The following is a 17,137-nucleotide window of genomic DNA, read 5'->3' on the forward strand; positions in this document are numbered from 1 at the left end:
TTGATTAAAATTCCTTTAAGGTCAGATAAATAAGATTAAAATTCCTTTAAGGTCAGAAAAATAAATATATCCATACAGGTCTATCGGTTTCAACTGGAGCCCAGATTTTTGCTCTGGAAACTCTGGTTTGTGAAATATAAGTACATGTGGAATTTTGGGGGAAAAAAGTTCATCTATGACAAGTGTCACAAAAAAGAAGTCTGGCATGTGGTATTATAAGGACCTGATAACAGGGGCATTTGACCTGGTCAGGGAAGTTTGACAGCCTCTCTGAGGAAGTGGTCCTTGAGCTCTGCAAACAAAATAAGAGCACTTAGCCCTCAAGCCTGGACTTCCCTGGTGGTTCAGACAGTAAAAAATCTGGCTGCAATGTGGGAGAGCTGGGTTTGATCCCTGGGTCGGGAAGAAAAGAAATGGCAACCCATTCCAGTATTCTTGCCTGAAAAAATCCCATGGACAGAGGAGCCTGGTGGGCTACAGTCCATGGGGTTACAAAGAATCAGACACCACTGAAGGACTAACACTTTGATTTCACTCTTCAGCCCCTCAAGCCTAGAGCCCATGCTCTGCAACTAGAGAAGTCCCCGTGTGCCTCAACTAGAGAAAAGCCTGTGGGCCACTCCGAAGACCTAGTGCAGTAGGAAAAAGTAAAAAAAAAAAAAAGCATTTTTCTCAACATCCTACAAAGATTAACCTGCTGCAGCCGCTGACCAACAGTGCACTTGGTGCTTCAGACAAGAGATTAAGTTGATAATCAGATGAAGCGCTTTGCGCTCCAGACAGAGGAAATTAAGGATAATAGGATGCTCTGTGATTTGAATAAACAGGCTGTTTCAAGAAGAATTTTAATGAACCCTGATTGTTGCATCTTCCCATACATAGAAAAGTACTATAATCATTAATTTGAGAAAACTGTTCTTTGTTTTTTGTTGTTCTTGTTTTCTGTTTTTGTTTGTTTGGGGCCACACCTTGGGGCATGCGGGATCTTAGTTCCCTGACCAGGGATCAAACCCGTGCCCCCTGCAGTGGAAGCATGGAGTCCCAACTGCTGGACCGCCAGGGAAGTCCCTGAGAAATCTGTTCTTTGTGACTGGCAGTAATCTTTTACCAAAAAGTATATTGACAGCTTGTATTTCCTGACCAAAATATGTACCTGTAAATTGACCTTGCCTCCTACCTCTTTGGAGCAGTTTCTCAGTAAGTCCCTGAATAAAACCTCAGTTGTTGGGGAGGAGTCAGGCAGCAGAAGAGCATGTGCAAAGGCCCTGTCACAAAAGGAAGCACAATGAACACAGGATCTGAAAGAAGGGCAGTGAGAGTGGGAGACTGGCTGGGGAGCAGGCAGGGAGCAGGCTGGGCAGGGCTTGGGCCATGTTTAAGGATCTGCTTCATTTTAGGCCACCTCATGCGAAGAGTTGACTCATTGGAAAAGACCCTGATGCTGGGAGGGATTGGAGGCAGGAGGAGAAGGGGACGACAGAGGTTGAGATGGCTGAATGGCATCACCGACTCGATGGATGTGAGTTTGAGTAAACTCCAGGAGTTGGTGATGGACAGGGAGGCCTGGCGTGCTGCGATTCATGGGGTCGCAAAGAGTCGGACACGACTGAGCAACTGAACTGAACTGAAGTCAGATTTGCATTTGAGAAAATCGCTCTGGCTGGATGGGAAGGGTTCAGAGGTGCAGCAGTCCACGGCACTAGACTGCAGGTTGTGATGGCCTGTACCAGGATGAGACAGAGGCAGGAAAGTGAACTGCTTTGGGGCAGTTAAGTTAATCTGGTGATGGAGAAGATATGGGGATGAAAAAGCTGTGTGTGTGTTAGTCACTTAGTTGTATCCGACTCTTTGAGACCCCATGGACTGTATATAGCCCACCAGGCTCCTCTGTCCATGGAATTCTCCAGGCAAGAATACTGGAGTGGGTAGCCATTCCCTTTTCCACGAGATCTTCCTGACCCAGGGATCAAACCCAGTCTCCTGTACTGCAGGCAGATTCTTTGCCATCGGAGCGTGGCTCCATGAAAGAGGTATCAAGAATCAAACTTAGAGGGATTTCCCTGGCAGTCCAGTGGTTAAGACTTTACAATGCAGGGAGTTGGGGTTCAATCCCTGGTCGGGGAGCTAAGATCCCACATCCCTTGCGGCCAAAAAACCAAAACATAAAACAGAAACAATATTGTAACCAATATAAAGACTTTTTAAATGGTCCATATTTTTTTTAAGACTCTTAAAGAAAAAAAAAAAAAGAGCGAAACTTAGGGAATTCCCTGGCAGTCGGGTGGTTAAAATTCCTAGGACTCCATGCTTCCACTGCAGTGGGGGCTCGGTTAAATCCCTAGTTAGGGGAACTAAAATCCCACATACTGTGTAGTACAGCCAAAAAAAAGAGTGAAACTTAGGTTTGGGGCTCATGGATGGTAATGGGATTCTTTGAGATGAAGGATTTATTTATTTATTCAACAGACATTTGTTAGGTAAAACTGTGTCAGACACAGAGCTAGGGAATCTTTGGGAAGAAGAAGATACAGTATTTTTTTCCAAGGAACTTAGTCTAGTAGGGATGGAAGACATAGACCAAGAAAGACAGCTTAGGAGTTTTGAGCTAGATCCTTGGTCCAGGCTAAGATGGGACACACAGGAGAGAACATGCGCAGTCCTGTGGGGGGTTTTATGGAGGGAATGGGAAGGTCATGGGAAGCTTTAAAGTTGTGAAAGTGAAAGTGTTCGTCACTCAGTCCTGTCTGACTCTTTGCAACCCCATGGACTGTAGCCTGCCAGGCTCCTCTGTCCATGGGATTTTGAACACTTGGGTGGGTTGCCATTCCCTTCTCCAGGGGCTTCTCCCAACTCAGGGATTGAACCCAAGTCTCCTACATTGCAGGAAGATTCTTTACTGTCTGAGCCACCAGGTCACCTCATAAATGTGAAGCTATAGCAAAAAAGGAAAATGGCATCTTGCCACTCAGCAGTGTGGCAGCATCTGGGCGCATTGTTAGACATGCAGCATCGGACCTCTCTGGTGGTCCAGTGGTTAAGAATATGCCTGCCAATGCCGGGGACACGGGTTCAATCCCTGGTCTAGGAAGATCCCACATGCCGCAGGGCAACTAAACCCACACGCCTAGAGCCTGTGGCTCCACAAGAGAAGCCACCACAATGAGAAGCCCAAGCACTGCAACAAAAAGTAGCCCCCGCTCACAACTAGAGAAGGCGGCATGCTGCAAGACCCAAAACAACCAAAACTAAATAATTTAAAACCAGAAATGCAGCATTTTGGGCCCTGCCCCCTAACCGTGGGTCCCCCATCTCCATCATGACAAGCTCCCCACCTGGTCTGTGTGCACAATGAAGTGTGAAAAGCACACAGCTCGTTAACTGAGTCATCAACAGGCCCACCTGGTTTTCCATCTTGCTCTGCATTCTGTGGCTGTGTGGCCTGGGACAGGTTATTTCATCCAAGCTTCTATTTCTCTTCTGTAAAGTGGGAAGTATCACACCTACCTCCCAGGATCGCCCTGAGGATGAGTGTGATGAGGAAAAGTGCCGAGCTTGGTATGCAGTACCAGACTGGGGGTCCTTCAAGTTGTGAAGGTTTCTCATCGGGAGAGTGTTAAAAAGATGTCCTGACAGGTGATCAGTCTGTTTGATTAGAAGGATGAATAATCACTCTCATCAGAGAACTGCAAATCCTTTTACAATGAGGAATCTTTCCTGAATCATCCCCAGATGAAGTGCCAAGAAAGAAAAGAAACCGGAACCTTCTAGTACCTGCTAATGAATTTATCATGAAGAGGTCCAGCCACTTGTACTCAAGTGAAAATGGGTAGGTGCACATTTGAGGATCTGTGATTCCATTCCTGGATATAAATCTGAGGAAATCCACTCAAGGTCACTACAACATTGCTTGCAATAGCAACATCCTGGGGCTAGGATGGGGTTTGGTTACAAATGACAGAAATCCTCCAAAAGCAGGGATTTTTTTTTTTTTTTTTTTTTTAATGTCTTGCCACATGGCTTGCAGGATCTTAGTTCCCCAACCAGGGATTGAACCCGGGTTCCAGGAGTGAAAGTGCAGAGTCCTAACCACTGGATTGCCAGAGAATTCCTATCCAATAGCAGTGGTTTAAATAAGACAGAAGTTCCCCTTCCTGCCAAACCCAGAGGTCAGTGGTGTGGGGCCAGTAAGATGCTGTATGGAAGCTGAGACCCAGGGGCCTTCTCTCCATGTCCTGCACTGCATGGCTTCCTTCCCCAGGGTCACCGTGTGTCCATAGGGATGCTCCACCTCCAGTCAGCAGCTTGAAAAAAGCCAAAGAGAAGGGCACACACTGCCCACTTAGGACTGATCCTGAAAGTCAAACCCCATCCCCCTGTATTGGCATTTGGCCACACTAGGCTACAATGGAGGCTGGCAGGCACTGTCTTCACTCTGAACACTCTGTGCTCTGCTAAAAACTGGGGGTCCTGAAGAACAGATGTGAGGGGACAACTGATGGTCTCAGCCACAGGATTCATGGGGGGCGGTGGGTCACATGGGGGGGGCAGACAGAAATCCTCAAATATACACAAGTTTAATGTATTCCCGTTTATTCTGCTGACACTGACCATATCATTTAATGTATTCAGACTTATTAATGAACATATCATATCTGAAAAAATGAGCTATACCATATCATGGATTATTTAAATATTAAAAATTTTCTTTCTATATTTCCCACATTGTAAGTTCAAAGGAATGCTACATTCCAACAACAAAAACATTTTAAAGAGAGTGATACGCTTTTGTCAAAATCATACCACATATCAATGGAAAATTCATGGCTTTATTAGTAGATGGCACTGAGAAAACTGGCTCATTATACAGTGGAACTAAAACTTGGATCTCATAGACAAAGGTGGATTTTAAATAGCTTAAAAGTAATATTCAACATTTCAGCCTGGCATCAAGCAATGAAAACAAATATTTGACCACGCAGGGCAGATGCCAGCTAGTACACATACCAGCATGTACTGGCTGAACTTCAGCCCAATATTTAGTGGCCTAGATGTGAAAGAAAAGCTAATAAAACTAACAGAAGAAACTGCAAAGTATTGTTAACTATTTTTAAATAAGAAATAACAAATGATATAACAAAATAGCTAATTCACCTACATTAAAATTAAGAATGTCTATTCGGTGAAGGACACCCCTGTCACTATACAAACCCAAGTGCCATCTTCAGTTTTTGCAACTTCCCAGGAATATACGAGGAACTTTTGATAGTAAACCAAAAAAAAAGGCAAGAAGCCCCCATGAGAAAAGGAACAAAAATAAATTAGCAATTCACAGAAAGGGGCACCAGAAAGGCTGACAGGAAAATGAAGGGATTCCTCAAATTACTGGTGACTAGATGAATGTACATTAAAACACGGCACCACTTTCCACCCAACAGACTGGCAAAAGTTAGAAAGTTGGGCAGTAATAAATGCTGGTGGGGATGAGCAGAAATAGGAAGCTTTAAGTGGGAGAGTCAAAGGCCATTCTAAAAAAACAACAGAGAAATTAATCTGGCTGATGCATAATCCCATCCTGGATACCTCAGCTGGAGAACTTTCCATAAAGTATGGACAGAGACACAGAAAAAGATGTTCACCATGGCCTTGCATATAGGCCGAGGAGTTGCAGGTAACCCAGGTGTCTACCACTTAGCAAATGTGTAAAAAAAAAATGCACTTAACACCCACCATGGAATATCTTAGAGCAGCTCAAAGAAATAAAGCTGATGTAGCCTAAGCAACCCATGTTGAGTGAGAAAAGCAATAGGACAAGATCAACAGCATTAGACTACATGTGGGCAAAGTATATGCACACATACAGCATAGCACATTCAAGGAAACATTCATATTCAAAGACATGGAATCAACACATTAGAATGGATGCTTACAGGAAAGGATGGCGTGAAGGGAAAAAGTCATAAAACCAAAGAAGCCTTGTGTGGATTGCGATCCTGAGATCAAAACCAAAAGGTTCAAGGTGCTCAATTATGCTTTAAACAACATGTGTGCATCAGGAAGTTGGCTCAAAAGGGTCCTAGGATAAGGAAGACACCCAAGCCTAAGAATCTACTGTATTCTTCAAAACAATAACCCACTGTCCGCCTCTGGTGAAGCTAATGCATTTGTGAGGTTGATCATCTAGTTTCCGGCTGGGCAGAGGGACCACACCCTTGTATGTGCCTCAAGTCAACTTCACCTCCACCCCGCAATGACCCCGAGGCCATGGCTGGTCCTAGATGTGGCAGAAATCTGAGGCCTGGAGTCCCCTACCTAACCCTTACTCATTTCAACTCACTCTTTCAGTATGAGAAGTTTCATATACGAGACATTTCAGTGAGTGATGGTGGAGGGGTGAAGGTGAGGGATACCTTCTCCATGTCCCAGAGGGCGGTAAAATTCAGGACACCCTGTAGATGGAGCCATAGTCCACCTAAGGCAGCAAAGACCATCACACAATTAAACCAGGTAGTTAACGGCTTGAAACTGGGGTCGAAAGAGAGGGAGTCAAAGATCACTCCTGTATTTTGCTTCAGCTTGGAGATTAATTCTAAGTCAGCTGCAGCTAGCAAGCCCTTACGGGGCCAAAAGGGGGCAGCCCATCCTCCCCAAGTCCAGGCTGGGCCTCCAAACAGGGAGTGGGGTTTCAGCCCCAGACCTCAATGAGGTCCCCAGATTCCATGCCCAGGTCAGCTGGCAGCTCCTTCCCTGAAAGCTTCGTCCCATCAAAGAAGAAGGAGAGCTTGTGGCCGGAGAGTCCCATAGCCTCCTCATAGCGGGACATGAGGGTCTTGAGAGGAGAATCCTGAGTGGAGAAGAAAAAAACATGGATGTAAGAATCTGAAAAGAGTCTACTGCCATACCACCCTGAACGCGCCCGATCTTGTCTGATCTTGGAAGCTAAGCAGGGTTGGGCCTGGTTAGTACTTGGATGGGAGAATCTGAAAAGAGGGACTGAGGAGAACTTGTAGGGACAGACAGAGAGCTTGGGACAGGGAGGACAAGGGAACATGTCAAGTTGGAGCCCATGGAAAGGGACGCAAGTGGACGAAGAAGCCAGCAGCCAGCTGATTCCTTTCTCTAGGGAGCTGGGCCATGGAGCCCAGGGCTGGGATGTTGGCTCTGGGTTGGATATATTCTCCAAAGCCGGTCTCCTCACCTAACATGGAGGCGTGAAGCACAAGGAGGAAGCCAGCCAGGCTCTGGAGTGAGCATGACCCAAGCTGGGGGCCAGGCGCCGTTATTAAACTGGATGTGTAACCTTAGCCAAGTGCTATAGGTTTGAGAGTCCCTTGGACAGCAAGAAGGTCAATCCTAAAGGAAATCAACCCTGAATATCCATTAGAAGGACTGATGCTGAAGCTCTAATACTTTGGCCACCTGATGAGAAGAGCCAACTTATTGGAAAAGACCCTGATGCTGGGAAAGATTCAGGGCAGGAGAAGGGGGCAAGGAGAAGAGGATGAGATGGTTGGATGGCATCACCAACTCAATAGACATGGGTTTGAGCAAACTCCGGAGATAGTGAAGGACAGGGAAGCCTGGTGTGCTGCAGTCCATGGGGTCCCAAAGATTGGGACACAACTTAGTGACTGAACAACAACAGTGTCCCCCGAAAAACATATCGTGTGGTCCTAACCCTTGGGAAATGTGCATGTGACCTCATTTGGAAGATATGATCAAGATAAGATGAGGCTGGGACTTCCCTGTGGTCCAGCTGCTAAGACTCCACGCTCCCAATGCAGGGCGCCCAGGTTCAATCCCTGGTCAGGGAACTGGTTGCTACATGTTCCAACTAAAGATCCTGGATGCTGCAACAACTAAGACCCAGTGCAGCTAAATAAATAAATACACATTAAAAAAAATTTTTTTTAATCCTCTTTAAAAAAAAAAATGAGGTCATGGTTGATTATGGTCTGCACTAAGGCAACAGGACTAGTGTTCTCGTAAGAAGGAAAAACAGACACACACAGAGATACTCAGGGAGAACGTCCTATGACAAAAGAGGCAGGATGCGGTTGCAAGTCAAGGACTGCTGGCCACCAGCAGAAGGTGGGAGGAAGCGAGGGCCCAGAGTCTCCGAGGGAGCATGACCCTGCTGACAACTTGATTTCAAATTGGTAGCCTCCAGAACTGGGAGAGAATACATTTCTATTGTATTAAGCCACCCGGTTTGTAGTAGTTTGTTATAGCAGCTCTCAGGAACAAATACAGCAAGTTATTCTACCTCTACAGATGTTGGTTTCCATATCTGTTAAATGAGGGTAGCAACAGTGCTTTCTCATACAAGACTGCCGTGAATTTCAATAATATCCTGAATGTGAAGTAATTAACCTTACACAGGGACTGTCACTTCAATTGTACTTTTTTTTTTCTTCAATTTTTTCAATTGATTGGTCTTACTGGTTCCTATTCAAGGGTGATTTCCACTTTAACCAGGAGGAGTCAGGAGACCAGAGCCAGCTTCCCGAAGAAGGGGGAGGGAACCCGAACACTGAACTTTATACACTCTCTAGGATGGGCAGGGACCCAAGACCACAGAGAGCAGAGATTCCATCCTCCACCTGCTGATGGGAGACTGCAGAGCACACGGCAAGGGGGTGGACAGCCGGCTCCCCGACTCACATGAGGCAGCGAGACTTCCAGCGTCTGGTGCTTCTCTTTGCCCTGGACCCGAAGTTGGAGCAGTTGCGACGTCTCTGCAGCCTCCGGAGAACTTGCTAGAACCACACAGTCTGTGGCAGGCAGGATCAGGAAGCCAGGCCTAAGCGAGGGTTGGAAGCCGGGCCCCCTCTGGGCCTCTCCCCACATCCCCTCCCTGTGGCAAAAGCCTCCTCAGGCCTCCTTCCTCTCACCAATGATGTCAGCCACGCCGAGCTTTAGGGTCTTGGGGGTGGCGGTAGGGGACAGCTCTGTCTCTCCAAATAGCAAGAGGATCCTGCTTGGGGACACCCCAAGGTGGGCAGCCATGTGGTCCACCACACTCTTAAGGGGCTCCGACTAGGAGGGGGACAGAAAGTAAAGGAGGCCTTCCTGCCTTGACTTGCTTCCCCACCCCCACCCCCAATTCTGGCCTTAACTACTCGCTGAATTCCTCAGCAGTGAGTTCCATCATATGTACCTGGAAAGGCACAAAATAAAATCATGTCAATAAGGGGTTCAGGCAAGTGACACAAAGACACGAAGCAGCCATGACTTAGGAGGGAAAAAAAGGGAGTGGTGGAGTTGTGGCCAACCAGAACCGGATATGCCCCATCTAAGCCTGGGCAGCTGTTCCGCAGCTCTGGCTAATTGGTACCAGGTGGGAATATGGGCCAGGTACTGCATCTTCCTATTTAAGAGAAGCCAGAAATCTGGACCTCAGTACCCAATCACCCATTGCGAAGGTTGGCAATGAACTATTTGGTTTTAAAATTACCATATAGCTCAAAAGAAGATGCATGGGACTTCCCTGGTGGTCCAGTGGTTAAGATTCCCCACTCCCAGTGCAGAGGGCACAGGTTCAGTCCCTGGTTGGGGAACTAAGATCTCGCATGCCAGATGGCATGGACAGAAAAAAAAAAAAAGAAGATGCACTGTTGACAAGGCCATGGGCTGCTAGTTGGCAAGTTCTGGCTTAGCTGCTTGTCTGATGCACTGTTACTACTCAATAAATAGTCATTTCTGTTCTTTTGGAATGGGGGTCATCCCTATAATAAATAGTAGTCTTCACCAGGAAGCTAGGGGAGCTTGGAATAACCAAGTGACCCCTGGGTGTCCAAGGCAGTAAGAGCAAGCACGGGAGGAAAGTACAGGTTCCAAGGGAAGGAAGGAGGGAGGGATGCCCCCTGGGGAGGGCCTACCAAGCAAAGTTTCTTAGGATGTTTTAGTGGAGCCTTGAAGAATGGGTGGGAAATTTGCCAGAAAAGAGAGGGCAGAGGGAGGAAAAGATCCAGACAGAGGGAACAGTGAGACAAAGGTGCACAGGGCTGAAAGCGCGCTGAGCAGCTCCAGATGGCAGGATGGGCAAAGGAAGACACTAGTCTCTTCATGGGCAGCTCCTGGGACCCTGCTCCCAGACCCTTCGGGCATTTACCATTCTGATGGGCAACCTGACCAGGTCAGCTCGGCACCGGATTTTGAGTGGCAAGAGTCGAGGGTGCTCTGGGAGAGTGGGCTCCTCCACTAGGACCACCTCATCCTCTTGGCTCAGGTGGTCTTGGCCCTGGGATTGCTTGGGACTCAGGCAGGAACGGAGATCTTGGAGACGCTTGTTCACCTCCCTGGGGTGCAGAAAGGACTGTGCATCAGTCAGGGTGGGCCCCCTCCCTACTGCTCCTTCTCCAATCTAGCCGAAAGCAGAGCACCCCCCCAACCCCTGCCCTTGGTACCTTAACTTCCGGAGTGCCTGAGTATGCTTCTTGCTTTTGGTCCGTGGCAGAGGTGAGGGCAAAGGCGAGGTGTCCTGAGCCCTGCAGACAGAAGAGAGGGACAGAATAGGCAAAGAGATGAGACCCCAGCCCCACCCACACCTCTCCTTCCAGGGGGCCCCTGGGAACCAGAAGGGGACCAGGGGAATCAAGAGGGAGCACTTCTGGTGACATCTATCTTATTGGAAGACTGGTGCGGGGTGGGGGTAGCAGGTGAGGAAGGACAGGGAAAACCTGAGTCATGAATTTTATACTTATATGGCCCAAATATGAGGGAGAATGTCTAACTTTTAAGATAAGTTGCTTTCCAGGTGAATATCTGATAAAATCCAAATGACACCAAACATTTACTATATGCTAAGGGTTAACTCTTCATTTACCCTAAAATTCTGACCCAAGTACCACTATTACCTCCATTTTACAGAAGAGGAAACTAAAGCACAAAGAGGATGGCCAGGGAGTCCCTGGTGGCCCAGTGGTTAAAAATCTGCCTTCTAATACAGGGGACACAAGTTCGATCCCTGGTTGGGGAACTAAGATCCCACATGCAACTAAGCCCTTATGCTACAACTAGAGAAGCCTGTACAACTGCAATGAAGACCGCTTGCAGCCAAAAAAGAGAAAGAGGATGGCCAAAAGACAGGATGTGAACCACAGGGCAGTCTCCAGAGCCACACCCTTCAGCTCTGCATCACTACCTTCTTAGACACAAAGCTGAAACCCTCCACTTCCTGGCCAGTCTGGAGGGTCTGCTATCATCCTCCAGTGGGACTCACTGCTTCTCCCAAGAGTTTCATTCCTCATCCAAGCCTCAGGATGCCTTCTGGGAAACTTCTTACCCTTCCAGGAGCCACCCAAGGGTCCTGCCCGCCTCAGCCCACCCTTCCAATTCCTGTTCTGCTCCTATGGCCCCAGTGGTCTCGCCTCACTCACAGTATCATCTGTTTCTTCTCTTCTCCATCCTTACTCCTCAGCTTCTTCTTCCAGGGAGAACTGGGACATGGGAAATCCACTGTGTGGGGACTGCTGGCCTCCTCCACATCTGCCTCTGGCGACAGAGGAGGAGGAAGTGGAAAGGGTTAGCCAAGAGAAGGCAGTGGGAGACCAAGGAGAGACAAGTCAGGGGCTTCAGAAGGTTCTGAAAGAGGAGGAGATTAAGGGGGCCCCGGACACACATGACCACTGGGGAAGGGTTTGGGGGCATGAATCAAGAGAAAAGCCTAGAAGGCTTCCCCAGCAGCACTGCAGTGGTACAGTTAAGACTCTGCCTTATAATGCAGGGGACATGGGTCTGACCCCTGGTCATGGCATTAAGATCCCACAGGCGTGTGGCCAAAAAAAAGGAAGGGGGAGCCTTAGAGAGAAGGATGAACTGGAGTCTGACAGGTGAGATTAGGAAAGTGTCCACACCTCGCACTAGTGCATGACACAGGGGCAAGAGTGGACTCACAGAAAGTGGCTCACCCCAACTAAAGCGTGCGCTTCTCATTTTGATCACCTGCACCTCACAAGTGAAAAGCACTGAGCACACAACCCAGAAAACGTGTATTTACTTAATACACATGTCCATACGTGTACAAACCACTATATATGTTATGAATCATACATTAAAACAAATGCTACCAAAAGGTGATTTTTTTCCCCCCAACTATTTCTCTTGTTTTCTGCCCCTACTCAATTTGGTGGGCACAAAGAAGACATGTCTGGGGCGGGGGCAGGGGCAGGGAGGGTCTTTGGTAAAGAGGTTAAGTACAGGCCCTCTAAGTCCAGGCTTCTCAAATGTCATCCATGTGAGTGTCATCGTTGTATTTTGCCATATCTCCGTATTACGTGATATGTTTCTTTAATCACTCATGTTCACTTAAATGTCTTAGAAAAGGAAACCAGGTATTATTCTAGACCACAGAAGCTCTTTTCCGTTTGCCTGCCACCAGATCATCATTAACCATCGTTATTTATTTTTATAAATAAATACCGTGAATACAAAACAATGATAATATTTCCTAGATCAGTGGTTCTCAACCAGAGGCAATTTTGCCTCCTGGGGGACATGTGGCCGTGTCTGGAGACAATTTTGGCTGTCGCAACGAGGGGAAAAAGGGGTTGAGGGTGATGATGACGTCTGCTGGGTGGAAGCCAGGATGCTGCTCCACGCCCCGCAGGGCACAGGACAGCCCCACACAAAGGATCCAGTCCAAATGCCAGTAGCACCAAGGGTGAGAAACCCTGTCCTAGGAGCTGCCAATGGCCTGAGACTCTGCATGGCTAACAAGCTCCTGAGAGATACCCAACACTCCGGGGCCCACATTTTTTTTTCATTTTAAAGATTGTTTTTATGTGGACCATTTTAAAAGTCTTTACTGAATTTGATACCATATCACTTCTGTTTTATGCTTTGGTTTTTTCCGTGTAGGGCATACGGGATCTTAGCTCCCAGATCAGGGATTCAACCTCTACCCCCAGCATTGGAAGGTGAAATCCCAAGCACTGGACCACCAGGGAAGTCCCTGGGCCCTTCATTTTGAGTGGCAAGGACAGAGGTGCCTTGGTATTTCTCTGTTCCAGGTACTATATATGTAAACCATATATGCAGCCCAAGGTGGGAGGGGGGACATTCTATTAATACATATTCTCTTTAATTGGGCTTCCCTGGTGGTGGCTCAGCTGGTAAAGAATTCACCTGCAATGCAATTCACCTGGGTTCGATTCCTGGGTTGGGAAGATCTCTGGAAAAGGGAACAGCTACCAACTCCAATATTCTGACCTGGAGAATTCCATGAACTGTAGAGTCCATGGGGCAGCAAAGAGTCGGATATGACTGAGCGACTTTCACATACCTATATGGTTCCAAATACCATAGATGTAAACCATATATGTAGCCCAAGGGAGGAGGGCTTTCTATTAATATATATTCTCTTTAATTAATTCCCACCAAAATCCTTTGACACAGGTCCTTTATTATCCCCATTTGGCTGATAAGGGAATTGAAGCCTTAAAAGATTAACTTGCCCAAGGTCACACAGCTACTAAGGGGGAGAGCTGGTTCCCAAATCAGCTCTTCATCACCCTGCCATACTCCCTCATGGCACAAAAGTCTTAGTCCAAGGTCTGCATTTGCCCGCTGGATCTCTTCTCTATTAGACCTGATTTCTATTTACTGCCCTTGAGAAGTTTGCAAAAAATCACGTCACTGCGGAAGGACAAAGGCTGGGCAGCCCTGATAAGATTCAGAGAATACCCTGTTGGCTCAGAGTGTTCCCAGGAAACTTGCTGCAGATGTAAAAAGATGTTACAAATTCTCAACACTTCTCCCTTCCACTGCTCCCAAGGTTACACAATCAGAGTCTCTGGGGATGACACCTGGAAACCTGTATATTAGAGACTTCCTGGTGGTCCAGTGGCTAAGACTCTGGTGCTTTCACTGCTGAGGGTCCAGGTTCAATTCCTGGTTAGGAAACTAAGATCCCACAAGCCATGCAGTGTGGCGAAAAAAAAAAAACCTAGCACATTCTGATGCTTGTTAGAGCTGGGGGAAGGGTGTCTGGACAACACTTTCTGTGCCTTCTGGTTAACAAGCCAGCTCCTTTCAGGACTGGAGGTTTTTCTGGCTAGGAGGCAGAAGTCACCTCTCTCATGTCCTCCCCCTGAGCCTCAGGAAACAACTAACTGCACGAATGCAAACTCTAAAAGGTCTTCTCAGAGAGGCCAGCTCTGGACACCTCTCCCTAGAAGCCCTCCTTACCTTCCTCAGCCTCTGGGGGACATAATTTCAGGAGGGACACATTATCTGGGATAAGGTGGAGGCTGCTTTTCACCTGCAAAGAAAGAGTAGGTCAGTACCAAATGCTCCCTTCACTTAAAGAGAAAACTGGGGTCGATTCTCTCACGCCCAGCCTCCTCCAGTTCCCAAGTCCACCCTGAGGATGTAGATATTACCACTGTCCCACAGGGACTCAGGAGCTCAGCTTCCCCAGGATCCAAAATTGGAGTACTCTACCATATGATATTACTTGTATGTGGAATCTAAAATATGACATAAACGAACCCATCTAGGAAGCAGAAACTTAAGAGAACAGACTTGTGGTTGCCAAGCAGGGAGATGGCGGAAGTTGTGGGGGTGGGAGTGGGAGAGGGACTGGGAGTTTGAAGTTAGTAGATACAAACTATACTATAGAATGGATGGACAACAGGTCCTACTATATAGCACAGTGTCAATGTCCTAGGATAAACCATAATGGAAAAGAATATATATATATACATAACCTCAGATATGCAGATGATACCACCCTTATGGCAGAAAACGAAGAAGAACTAAAGAGCCTCTTGATTAAAATGAAAGAGGAGAGTGAAAAAGTTGGCTTAAAGCTCAACATTCAGAAACTAAGCATCTGGTCCCATCACTTCATGTGAAATAGATGGGGAAACAGTGGAAACAGTGGGAGACTTTATTTTGGGGGGGGGCAGATGGTGACTGCAGCCATGAAATTAAAAGATGCTTACTCCTTGGAATAAAAGTTATGACCAACCAAAGGTCCATCTAATCAAGGCTATGGTTTTTCCAGTAGTCACATATGGATGTGAGAGTTGGAAAGCTGAATGCTGAAGAATTGATGCTTTTGAACTGTGGTGTTGGAGAAGACTCTTGAGAGTCCCTTGGACTGCAAGCAGATCCAACCAGTCCATCCTAAAGGAAATCAGTCCTGAATATTCATTAGAAGGACTGATGTTGAACTCCAATCCTTTGGCCACCTGATGTGAAGAGCTGACTCATTTGAAAAGACCGTGATGCTAGGAAAGATTGAGGGCAGGAGGAGAAGGGGATGACAGAGGATGAGATGGCTGGATGGCATCACTGACTCAATGGACATGAGTTTGAGTAAACTCCGGGAGTTGGTGATGGACAGGGAGGCCTGGTGTGCTGTAGCCCATGGGGTGGCAAAGAGTCGGACACGACTGAGCGACTGAACTGAACTGAACATATATGTGAGTCACTTTGCTGTATAGCAGAAATTAATTCAACATTGTACATCAACTACACTTCCAAGTACCCTGATGAGGAGCACCCTTTCCCTAATACACTCTAAGGATGCAAGTTTCATTCCCCTTTCTTAGGAAGGAGCTAGCCATCCTGCTGTCTTGGAATCCTTGGCAATTTCAGGCCCCTCGCTCACCATACCCAGTGGGGACTTCAGTCCTCTCTGAATTTCCATGGACCTCAGTCCCCATCTTCCTGAATCTTTAGCATCGAGCCCCAACCTAAAAACCCAACATGCCCCAAATCCCAGCCCTAGATCCTCCAGTTCTTCCCTTAACCATCAAGGATCCCAATCCCTTAGGCTCCCTATACCCCCCGACACTCCAGCTCCTGGGAATCCCAAACTCCAAGCACACTCCAAACCCGTTCAACCTCCCCAATTTGTATCTTTCTGCCTCCAACGCCCCTAGCCCCTGCTTCCATTTCGTCTCCCAAGACCAACCCTAGAACCCTATCCTCAGCATTCCTAAACCCAGTCCCTCCGCGCTAACCGTCCCGGGAACCCGGCTGCACCTTCTCCGAGTACACTGGAACCGCCGGTGCCTCCCCAGGATCCAGCAGCAGCCGCCGCCGCCGCCTGACCAAGACCCGAGGGGCTCCACCCGGCTCTGCGTCCGCCCCTTCGCTGTCACTGTCGCTGTCGTCCCGGGACGCGGCCGGCACGGGGGATTCGGGGAGCGGGACCTCGGCCGCGGCCGCAGCGCCGCGCGCGGTTGCGACCTCCAAGACATCCTCATCGCTGTCGCTGACCAAGTCCACGAGCACCGAGTCCAAGGTGCGTCGAGCTGGGGATCGCTGGGCGCCAGGACGTCGGCTCCGGCCGCCCCGGGATCCCCGACCCCTTCGGCCGACGCCACCACCTCTGGGACAGCCCCGTCTCCTCACGGGCTCCGCCATGGCACACACCCGGTCTCCACAGTCGCCAGCTTCTGGTCGCCTCGCCCGGCCCCCTCCAGCGGATTCCGCCCTTCACTGGGCGAACCGCCTGCTAGTCAACACTTTTCCCCGCCCACGCCCTCTGGCTCCACCTCTCCGCCTTTTCATTGGTCGCTGCACCCGCCCATCACGCATTCACCACTGAAACCAAGGCGCCAAAGATTCCAATCAACCTCGGCACAATCGTCGTAGGTTTCGATTCGGTCCGGCTCACCCATTGGCCTGACCTGCCTTCTACAAGGCCCGCCCACCGAATGGAGTCTTTTTCCTGGTTGGTGGAGGAGCGAGGCATCCTGGGAATTGTAGTCCGCAAACCCTCAGGCTAGCGTGGAGGAAATCGGGCTGGCAATAGCTTTCAGACACCGCGAATCTCATGAGTGTCCACTTTCCTCTTTCCCCCAACTGCATGGTGGGCTCAGTAATTACACTACACGCCGACCCCTTGCATACGCCTCTCCTCATGTGCAGAATCGACGCAACACACACCCGGAGCCACACTTCAACACCATACTGCTGCTACTGCTAACTCGCTTCAGTCTTGTCCGACTCTGTGCGACCCCATAAGACGGCAGCCCACCAGGCTCCGCCGTCCCTGGGATTCTCCAGGCAAGAACACTGGAGTGGGTTGCCATTTCCTTCTCCGCTGCATGAAAGTGAAAAGTGAAAGTGAAGTCGCTCAGTCGTGTCCGACTCTTAGCGACCCCATGGACTGCAGCCTACC

General features: G+C 48.4%; 1 protein-coding gene across 1 annotated transcript; it reads right to left on the reverse strand.

The window, feature by feature from the left end:
- Positions 1–4,806: 4,806 nt before the first annotated feature.
- Positions 4,807–16,495, reverse strand: LOC122701552 (nuclear factor of activated T cells 2 interacting protein). The gene is made up of 8 exons (XM_043914596.1): positions 15,994–16,495; positions 14,188–14,260; positions 11,379–11,493; positions 10,407–10,487; positions 10,112–10,298; positions 8,892–9,036; positions 8,662–8,771; positions 4,807–6,841 (listed from the first exon to the last, which is right to left on the reverse strand). The coding sequence occupies exons 1-8, from the start codon at positions 16,375–16,377 to the stop codon at positions 6,683–6,685; spliced, it is 1,254 nt and encodes a 417-aa protein (XP_043770531.1). The 5' UTR covers positions 16,378–16,495; the 3' UTR covers positions 4,807–6,682.
- Positions 16,496–17,137: the final 642 nt, after the last annotated feature.

The sequence above is a fragment of the Cervus elaphus genome, chromosome 10 (assembly GCF_910594005.1).
Source record: "Cervus elaphus chromosome 10, mCerEla1.1, whole genome shotgun sequence".
In the NCBI taxonomy this organism is placed as follows: Eukaryota; Metazoa; Chordata; class Mammalia; order Artiodactyla; family Cervidae; genus Cervus; species Cervus elaphus.